This window comes from Cyprinodon variegatus, unplaced genomic scaffold (assembly GCF_000732505.1).
Source record: "Cyprinodon variegatus isolate N-32 unplaced genomic scaffold, C_variegatus-1.0 Scaffold894, whole genome shotgun sequence".
NCBI lineage: Eukaryota > Metazoa > Chordata > Actinopteri > Cyprinodontiformes > Cyprinodontidae > Cyprinodon > Cyprinodon variegatus.
Window position 1 is genome coordinate 62,136 of NW_015151347.1, and position 10,707 is coordinate 72,842.

Genomic DNA, 10,707 nt, shown 5'->3' on the forward strand with positions numbered 1-10,707 from the left:
TGGTTATTTATTCTCCAGGTGCACAGGTTTATATTGTTAAAAGACTTTAGAGTACAGTATTTTTTATTGTTTATCTTTTCACTCTTTACTATTATGTTATTCTTATGCATTTTTCTAAGATCCATATTTTTATGACTATTTTTTTCTATAATCTTTTTGCTGCTGTGAACACCAGAATTTCCCTATTGTGGGACAATAAAGTGATTTTCTATTCTATTCTATTAAAGGAGTAGAAAGTATATCTAAACAATGTATGCATGAAAATATATCTGCAAAATCTCTTATATTTAACATGCTTATATACTTAGTTTAGCAAATTGTGCAAAATAGCAATTAAAAAATAAAAATCATATCAGGTTTATAGTCCTCACTCTGCAGATATATTAGAATCTGTCCTTAAATTACAGCCAAACCCATTTACACAGTAACAGATAAAAACCTTTCAATAAATCAAACATTACCGCCACATATATGACTCAATAATTTTCATTAATTTCAAACGGAACTATTCATATGCTTGTATTATATTAAACTGCACTTCCAATATTCCCCACTGTTTGATGCCAGGTACCTTTTTCCTCTGATGACGGAGCAGCAGGCTTGCTTGGTCTCGCAATGAATTCTGGGAAATCCAAGGTTACATAGGATACACCGGACCCGTCCTTCAAATCGGGCAAAAAGAAGGAAGCATTTGTAGGCCGCCTAACGAGGAGTCATGTAATCTGACCAGGCCTCGGGGGCGCCCTATGACATAATCTGCCTACGAATCTGGCCTTCAGAGGACACATCCCTTAAATTTGAATTCAGACTTAAAAAAAAACAAAGGTTTCTAAAGCATCAGCCTGTACAATCTTTAATAAAAGGGGGTGTAAACTTTTCTATTTGGAAAACAATCAACTAAATTAAACCTCTAAAGGAAAAAAGAACAAAAACAGCCATTTACAATTAAAGGGGAATGCGTTTTTTTTTACATTTGGCCCTTGATTTTACGTTATTACATCATGTTCTACTTACCCATATGAGTTTTGTCAGTTGGAGCCGTTCTGAAGATATTCCGTTAGGTTATAGCCAAGTAACGTCTTCCTATGGGCAACGACTTGAAGGCACAAACTAAACAGTTCAAAATATATTCTTTATGGTACGCCAGCATTCATAACATGTAGGCGAATCACTGTCCCCCAGACATCCACGGTTATATTTTTTATGTTTATATGTTTTAAAAACAAAGTGGAGTTTGTATGACGTCATCCGCGCGCCGGACTGGAGTCGTAACAGGCAGCCTGGGCCACAGGCAACTATGCTCTACTCCTTATATTCATTCGGGTAACTAATCTGAATCGTTCAATTCCATTTAGAGAGCAAGATCATCTGTGGTAACAGCACTAGACATCTTCCAGGCATGTGAGGAAAACTAGCAGCAGTTCAGCGGACAGGAAGAATGAACGGTAGCCGGCGCGCGCGGATGACGTCATACACGCACCGCTTCGTTTTTAAAAGATATAAATATAAAAAATATAACCGCGGATATTTTCAGTCAAAGAAGTTGCTGGAATATCAGTTGCATAATAAAAGTTGATTCAATTGCTAGTAATGGACTGATGGCCGTTACCGACAGATTGAAATAAACTTTGGTTCGATGTTCCTTTTTTCTCTCTGAGTAGCTCACTGGACTGAAATATATTTTCTCATGAAAATGCTGTTTTTTTTATCTCACTGATGTGCTCCTCCTTCAGGGACTGATGGAGTCACTAGCGGCATCTGCAGCCTATGTGGCAGTTACCATAGCGACATGTTGGCGGCGCGCAGCACATATGTCCAAACCCTGGAGCTTCTTTTTTTTATTATCAGATATTTGCGTTACTCTTGCCTCTTTAAATATATAACACCTCGCAGTTTTGTGACAGATATAGATCATCGTCCTACAGTCAGTTTCAGTTTAATTTATTTTTACACAATTAGGCAAAATATAAATATCGAGGACGTTACCTTTGTGATATCCGTGGTATTTACAGCCCTTAACACGACACACTCATCCAAGAAATTTTCCATTTTGTCACATCTATCCTCGGATCAGTGTTGGGACTCATCAATGTGCGTTTGTAGACCATCCCATTGATTCCCAGTTTCGCTCCTTTTGTTGAATTAGGGTCATTTGAAAACTACATTTTCTATTTATTGAGATTTCCTACAGAATGTTAGATAATTCAAGTTTGATCTGTATTATTTTTGCTGTTTCTAAAAAGTAAAAACCTAAGATGTGTAAGGCTTGTATAGTTTTTTACTAACTAACTAATGGATAATAAACCTACTGCTGAAGGGTTAAACCCACCAAACAGAAGTCTGTCATTCTATGTTTAGAGAATGAATAAAAGGCAGGGCAGAAGGTTTCCCCTAATCCTAAAGTGTTTTTAAATCAACAAAAGAAAAAGCTTTAGATTCCAGTAGAAACTTCTTTGCTTCCTCAGAGTCCCAAGATGCGCCGCAACGGTTTCGAGCTGAAGATGCAGGACCGCTACAGCCACTTCCTGGCTGCGGACAGCGAGGCAGAGATGGAGGACTGGGTGGCCACGCTTAGACAGGCTCTGCAGAGCGGCGCTGAGGCCATCCCCGATAAGAGGAACGGAGCCGAGCCGACGGACTTTGCCACAGGTTAGCTGTTGATTTGAGAAAACATTTTATAACTTAGAAGGATGTTCAAAGTCACTGCAAGAAACATTTAATCGCCTCTTTGGGAATTAAGAATTGCTGACTCGCTTGTTCAAACTGATCTTTGAGCAAACGTCAAGAGCTTAATGAGGCTTGTTTGGTCTTGCCAATGTTTTAAGGAATAAATCCAAAATTAGCACCGGGAGATACTGGGAGGTTCACTCAGTCCATTCGCTCCAAGTCCCTCAGGCACCTGTACACTAGGATGATGACTTTTTTACAACCTCATATCCCTGTATTGTAATTTGAGGAACTTTTATTAAAGATAACATACAATCTTACTTTTAAGGTGATTTGATTAAACAAGAAAATTCACGCACAAAATGATAAACATTTTTAATTATCAGCTTTTTTGGCTAGTTTTTAAAGTCAGTGGAAGCATACTCAAAATTAGCCACAAACTTAAGACTCAGATATATAACATAAAATAGGGTTAGAAAACACACCAGGAAGTCAATTGGCAATGCTAATGTCATTGGACAGAATTAATCTAAGTGGGAGGTTGTTCTTGTTTCTGCAGGACTTGTGCAAATCTTAACATTGATCACACATTGGCAGCACTGGTTGCTTTGGCCAATGTTGATTGGAGATTCATCTGTTTTCCAGTGGGTTGTAAAGCATTTGAAACATTTTGGGTATTCATTCAAAACTCCAGATATATTTCATCAAAATCTTCAGTGCCGAACAATTGGCTAAACAAATGAAGGAACAGATTTTACACAGCCTTCTCTGGGTTTTTATCAAAAATCATATCACAGCTGCTCACAAGAACAAATGAAAAGTTTTTCAGGTATTGTTAGTGCATTTGGTACCTTTTGTGAACACTTCCTTAGGCTTAACGAATTTAGTCACATTGACAGTAATAGTGGTTTGTGCGTGACCCTTTTCAATAATTCAATTGAATAAACATTTTAGTCATAAATAGGCAAAAGTTCATTCATTCTTGCTACACAAAAAGTCATCGCCCTGCTGTACACAGATCCCAGTTTTATTTTAAACTGAGGAAACAGATTTTTTGATGGAAGATTTGTTTCCTTTGTGATCAGATGACGACACTGTAAGCCAAGGAAAAGGTGAGGCTCTGCAGGAGAACCAGGGGAGGAGTCTACAGAACGAACTGATGAAGGTAAGAGCAATTAATGGATGACTGAGATAGACAGGTGTGAGTCATGTGATTCATTCTGTCTGTCTGTCTGTCTTTCATATCATGTCTTCTAGGCCTGTAGAAACTAGGTATAGCATTGCTCTCACTAGTATCAGTATTAACAGGATGTTTACTCAGGCATCTGTCACCAGCAGTCATATCCGAATGCAGCTTTAGCTTCAGTGAATGCTAAAGTTTGTACTGTATTCTGAGCACTGCACTAGTCTTATGCATTTTTGAATATATTTTTTGTTTTGGATCTTTGACTTTTTTTCATTCTTTCCATACTTTGCTTGGAGATGCTAATTGACTTAGCCGCCCAGGGTTACTTCCTTGCACACATGCACAGTGTTGTACCTCTTTTTTTTTTTTTTTAAATGTATACCGAGGCTTTATTTATTTAAAAGTTGAGCAAAAACAAGTGTAAAAACACAAAATACAACAAATAATAAGATAACAGGATGTCATAATCTTTCAGAAAAACGTGGTCTGCAAGCAAAGTGAGCTGCCGAAATAAAAATAAAAGTATTTTTTATTTTTTTTTTTTAAATAACGTCCCTCTGCGCCTTTAAAGGTTTAATAGTTGCCCTGATGTTTCATTTTAGTAAAGGTGGGGACCTTCTAGGTGTACTGTAGGTTGTGGAAAAAGAATATTCTGGCTTTGTTAGACCACTTTTCCAAACACTCCAGGTTTAGAGAGTAACTCATAGTCTTCCTCTGTTCATGGATTCTGTTTCCCAAAATGTGAATCCTCGCAAATGCTCTGAATTTCCTTTTCATCCATCTTCTGCTGCTAATCTGTCAGGGTCACAGAAGGCTGGTAGATATGTCCAACAGTCTATGGATGAAAGGTGGGGTTTATGCAGGACAGGTTGCCAGTCCATCGCAGAACACACGCTTTCCAGTGGCGGCTGGCCAATAGAGGGCGCTAGGGTGCCGCCCCGCCCACACAATGACCCTAAGACAATTTAATTACATTTTAAATTAATATGTCAAATATTTAGAAATATATTGATATATATTTTTTAGATGTCCAGGATAAATATTTAATCTTTCATGAGGAGTAAAGCGTCATTTCATTTTTCGTCAGATTGGTGATGTATTTCCGCTGTTGTACATGCGCAGTAGCTCCTCTGCAATACAAAGGTATAGAAGAGCTCTGGGCGCAGGACAGCTGCGTCCTGAGGTGACGGGCCACAGCACACAGGTTTTGCGGGTGATTGACAGGTCCAGTCTCTGGTGTTAGACCTGCATTGAAGAGAGAGAGGGGGTAATGGCAGAAAAAAACTCCATTTCCAGGACCTGGTTTAGCAAGAAGGACCTGGCTTAGCTACAAGGCTTAGCTAACTTTCCAGGATTTACATGGAAAATAATGTAATATAGTTTACTTTTTCTAGATATTTGTTAATTTGCATAGTTGCTTTTGAATAAACACATTCTCAGAAAATAAATGTTTTTTTTTATATTAAAAAAATATGAAGCTGAGTAACTGCTTCTCCTTTATTAAACTGGTACATTATGTTTTTAGGTCTGTGACACAATATTGGACCATGGAAAACACAGATTTTGTTTTTTGTTGTTGGCATTCACGTAAATATACTGGTGTGATAACTTAGTATACTTTTGATTGGTTGTTGGTATACGTCTATTTTTAATTCATAGCCCCCCTGAAAAAAACTCCACCACTGACACTTACACCCAGACGCAATTAAAAAGCTAGTTAGCTGAGGGACGATGCCAGAGAGAACCCATGCATGCACAGGGAGAACATGCAAACTTCATGCAGAAAGACCTTATGATAGGAATCTAACCCAGCAAGGCAGCAGTGCCACAAACTGTTCCACCATGCAGACCCATAGACCTACCTGTAAACCACAAATCAGATTTGAATAGGAGGTAAATAGACTTTCTGTTGTTCGACTTAAAATGGGAATCTCTGCAGACTTCCCAGATTTTCCATTGGTATAAATGCTCAAAGTTTAGGTAGTTTTAATACCTAATGCTGTTTTAAACGTCTCCCTCACCTATCCGTTTTGTTGCTTGGTCTTAATTGATACTGTTTCCTCACCAGTGTTTTCTACTGAATCTTTATGGCCTTTAGATGAAAACTGGAATTATATTTGAAACAAAACACATTCAGATGAACTTGTCGCAAATAAGATGACTGCTAAGGTCAATTGGCTGCACTAGATTTTATTCAGGGGTGTCAGAATACAGAGGGAAGAACAAAACCACACTTTTTTTAAATTTTGGTTTATAACCAAGTATCCTTTACTCCAACTTGACAGTCTTCTCTTAATTTTGTTTTTGGTCCCTTATAAAACAATTTAAAGGTTTTGGCTGTAACATGGAAAACTGTGGAAAGTTTCATCTGGTCTAAATCAGAGCATCTTCAGGAGAAAAAAAACCATCAGAATAGAAAAGTTAGAAATAGATGTCACTCTTTCATTCTGCAAATTTCTTGTTTTAATTGAAACATTTAAACATACTTTTTTTTTTTACGTGGGACTTTATATAACATTCTGTCATCACCTTTCGTAGATTTTGGCTTTAAAATCTGCAGAGCTGTCGGTCTTTTCCAAATGTTCTACATGTAGGTTTGCTTTGTGCAGTAAGAGCAAGTTACAGGGCAGAGAAGATGGAGCAGCAGTGTTTCCTCCACAGGCTCTGTTCTGCTTTAATATGTTTAAACCCACAGCTGCTCACTGACAACAAAGCCCTGCATTGGCTCTGGGCCTGTGCATCTTCATGTCCAAGTCTGTCTGCAGGCTACAGACAGGGATTGATGCTCAGACTGTGATTTAAGGGTTTGACTTGTCTGTCTGCATAGGATGCTCCTCATCCTCCTCTTCCCCATCGGCTGCTTGTCTTTGTCTTCAGTTTGAATTGCTTTAAGAGAAAATAAGCCGTTAAAAGAATGTAGAGGTTGAAAATGTGGAAAAACATGAGCTTTGAGCTTTTTCTTCGCAGTACATGAGGGAGACAGACCAGCTCAATAAGATCAACAGGAATGAAGGAAGACAAAAGCTTTTCTCCCTGGACCCTGAAACACAGGTAAGGAAAGGTTCTGCTTTTAGTTTGTTTTTTTTCCCTTTATCATTTATTCATCTGACCATTGATCCCCCCCCCCCCCATCCCCACTCTCCACCATAATCCTAACCCTTCTGTCTTTTGGCCAACTGAACCCCCTCCCCCTCCCTGTCCTATATCTAGAGGCTGGACTTCTCGGGCATTGAGCCAGATGTGAAGCCGTTCGAGGAGCGTTTTGGCCGCCGCATCATGGTCAGCTGCCACGACCTCACCTTCAGCCTCCAGGGCTGCGTTAATGAAAAGGCTGATGGTGTCCTGACAAACGTACGTTACTCTATTGGATAATTATGCACAAATATACAATTTCATCCCAATTTCTACTGATGTAGAATTATTTTGAGAAATTTTGTAAGAATTTTTTTTTTTCCTTTCTCATTAATAGAAGGTTATACCGTCTCAATAAAATGCTTTAATTAAATAATAATATTCTTTTCTCCTATAGGGCCAAATGTTACCAATAATATCTGTCCAGAGATAAATGAAATGGTGTGCCTTATTTTACATGCCCCCCCAAAAAACAGTCATATGACAAATATTTTCTCTGTAAAAACTCAAAATGCACAGCTCTGCAGTTAAAGGGCCTGTATCATAAAAAAGTGTCTCTTGTAGCTCCTAATCTGCACAGTAACAGCGATTGTTGTTGTTGTAGCTAATGTCCAAGTTGCAAAAATGTGTTTTGCTTCTCAGAGGTCTCTGACTTCATTCAGCCCTCCTAAAGAAGAGCCTAATTAAAGCAGCAGTAGCTGTTGGGTGACATCATGAAATGAGTGGCACCCGCACAGAGAGTGTCTTTAGGGCCTGAAAATAATTCAATATTAATATGTACTGTGATATAATTTTATTCAGTAACAGTGATATGACATATACACTACATGTCACAGATCTTTTCATTGACCAAGTGCAGGTGATTTGAGACAGAAAGAGATGCAGAACACAGGCTACGTGAGTGATGGAACACAGCACAGACTGTAGGCTCTGGGTCATCTGGTTCTGCTGGAGGTTTCTTCCTGTTAAATGGCAGTTTTTCCTCTCCACTGTCGCTACAAGCATGTTTAGCATGAGGGATTGCCTTTGAGTTAATGAGTCGATGCAATCAACTAGTTTTCTTTAGATAGCAAACTTTTGTATTGTAAAGTACCTTGAGATGACATGTGTTATGAATTGGCGTTATATAAATAAACTGAATTTAATTGTGCTGCCCAGCTGCTAAGCTTTAGTGTAGAAATTAGAGAATTAGCAAAAACATGAGTGGCCATGATAAGGCGACCAAACATCACCTTTGCATGATCTGTACCTTTGACTTAAGCATTTGATGAATTACAAAAAGTTTATGTGCCGACAGTGTAGAAAGCATGTTGCTTGTGAAACAGCATCTAGTTGCTGAGTGCAGCCTTTCCCTTGTCACTATAGACAAGGAGCCACCCAGTGACATTATTGGATGTGTGAATTAATTCAATTGTTATGGCTAATTTGATCCTTATGGTAAAGAAAGGTTGGGTTCAAATGTTACTACTGTTGTCAATGCTCTTTGTACCCATAAAAAATAAAAAGGAGCTAAGATCTGTTATAAATTGCTGCCTACAGGGTTTATCAAAATTTACATAAAAAAAATTAAGGCTAGTTTTAGTGATTTATTATAGTGATTTGTCAACATATTCTTCAAGGCTTGTGTGTTTGTTTTTTTGAACATATTACAGTCAATCATGAAAAAATAAAGTAGGCAATGACAAAGAAACTGAAAAAGGCAAAAAGCCACGGACTGAGGAATAGAAGGAAAGAAAGATGATAATCTGGTTAAATTTATTTCATCTGTTGAGCTTTTAGCTCCAGACAAAAGGTTTTTTTTTTTTTAAACAATTTCTGAAACGTTATATTGGAGGAGTTTAATGGTCTTGGCATAATGATGTTCAGGATTCTTTTGTGGGCATTTCTGAGTTTTTCTGAGGCTTTTTATTGTTTATATCATTATTTGAATGAGTCCATATAGAACAAAATTAGAAACCATATTGTGATAACAATTTTGGCCATGATATTTTCCAGCCCATTTTTTTCTTCCCGAAAATGGAAAATAGAACCAGAAAACTTCATTATAGATGGATACTCCATAGTGCCAAAGGCAATGATTTATCATATATACATACAGTTGATTTAAGGATGCTTAAAGACCATAATATAGAACCTTTTAAAAGCATTTCAATAATATTTCAAAATAAATGCATTTAATTACAACATTTTAAGCTGTAATTTGATGGCTATCTATATGATTAAGATGGAAAGCTTACTTGGCATTGTTGGCACATTACCAATTCCACTGAGTGGCTTTCGTTATGACGTATTCACTGATAGGTTTACCTAAACGGTCGGTCGTAATCATAGCAATAAAGTTAATTTTCATTGCATCTTCAGAAGTTAGTAAACTTTATTTTTCAAATATCATCCTTCAGAGTATTTATACTTATTCCAAAGCTTATTTGTCTCCAATATTGGGTTAAAATCTAACCAAATCTGTTAAAAAATAAAACATATGTTAAGGTAGCATTACCCACATTCTGGGGGGATACAGGGATGCATTTTAACCACAAAATGGGCTTTTATTTGTTCCAGCACAGATTGTGGTAAGTTGTTTCAGCACTTCTTGCCCTAGATAACACATCTTCATTATTGATGTTGGTCTGCTTAGAAAGCCTTAACTGTCCTAGATATCCCCCAAAACAGCTGGAAGTTCCACACACATTAGGCCTTATGTTTGACTTTCCTTTGGTTAAACTGAACACATCACTTAAACTAAGAATATGTAAAAACTTAGGGAATGTTAATGGATGAGTAATTGATGGTGCGGCGGTTTTCACCTCTGGTGGAATAGCTCGATGCGGTCCTGAAAGTGACTGACCTCCTCCTCCCCCACTAGAGAAGGAGAAAAGATCCCATTCATATTTGTGGTTTAAAAACAGCACTTACTCCAACTCAGCAGCCTCCCCTTGTTTCCATTCAGTTTCTGATGGCTTTTAAGGCCCATCTTGACAGAAACAAAGCTGTAAAGAATGTTCGCCAGAATGCGTGGAGGACAATCGGCTAAAACGCAAATAGTTTCTTAGCTAACACAAGGCTATATAATACTAATGTTTATTTAAAAAAAAAAGTCTGGCTAACTGATACGTATAAAAAGTAACTTTCTCTATTTCCACAGCAACACACATTATTTATATAACTGCAGTCAATTTTAGAGATTGATATGCCTAAAGGAATGTGTACTTATTGCAATCCCTAAGAAGAATATTTTTTTCTTTTTAATTTCAATTCAGTTTATTTATATAGCACCAATTCCCAAAACATCATCTCAAGGCACTTTACAGTTCACCCAGATCATACAGTCAAATTAATTCAAAGTTTTCTATCTAAGGAAAAGCAGTTGTTTGCATCGACTCATTGACTCAAAGGCAATCCCTCATACTAAGCATGCTTGTAGTGACAGTGGAGAGGAAAAACTCCCTTTTAACAGGAAGAAACCTCCAGCAGAACCAGACTCGGTGTGAGCAGCCATCTGCCGAGGCCGAGTGGGGTTCAAGGAAACAGAAGCAGAAATAGAAAGAGAAGCAGAGATTAAAAAAAAAAGGCAATTGTAAACCAGCTCCACAGGTGGCCCCGTCCAGGAAACACAGCCAGGCAGACGAGCTCCGAGCCAGCTCCCATGTCAGAGGATGAAGAGAGCACATCTAGTTAGTCACAGTCAGAGAAACAGGACTACACTGACCTTGAACAGCTATAAA

At 37.9% G+C, this 10,707-nt stretch overlaps 1 protein-coding gene across 3 annotated transcripts in view; it reads left to right on the forward strand.

The window, feature by feature from the left end:
* The window catches only part of dock11 (dedicator of cytokinesis 11), a 134,203-nt gene that overhangs the window by 32,165 nt on the left and 91,331 nt on the right, over window positions 1-10,707 (forward strand). For all 3 annotated transcript variants that reach the window (XM_015397869.1, XM_015397870.1, XM_015397871.1), the window contains exons 8-11: window positions 2,466-2,649; window positions 3,753-3,832; window positions 6,821-6,904; window positions 7,064-7,204. In XM_015397869.1, the coding sequence (XP_015253355.1) occupies window positions 2,466-2,649; window positions 3,753-3,832; window positions 6,821-6,904; window positions 7,064-7,204 (489 nt within the window). The remainder of the gene's footprint in view (window positions 1-2,465; window positions 2,650-3,752; window positions 3,833-6,820; window positions 6,905-7,063; window positions 7,205-10,707) is intronic.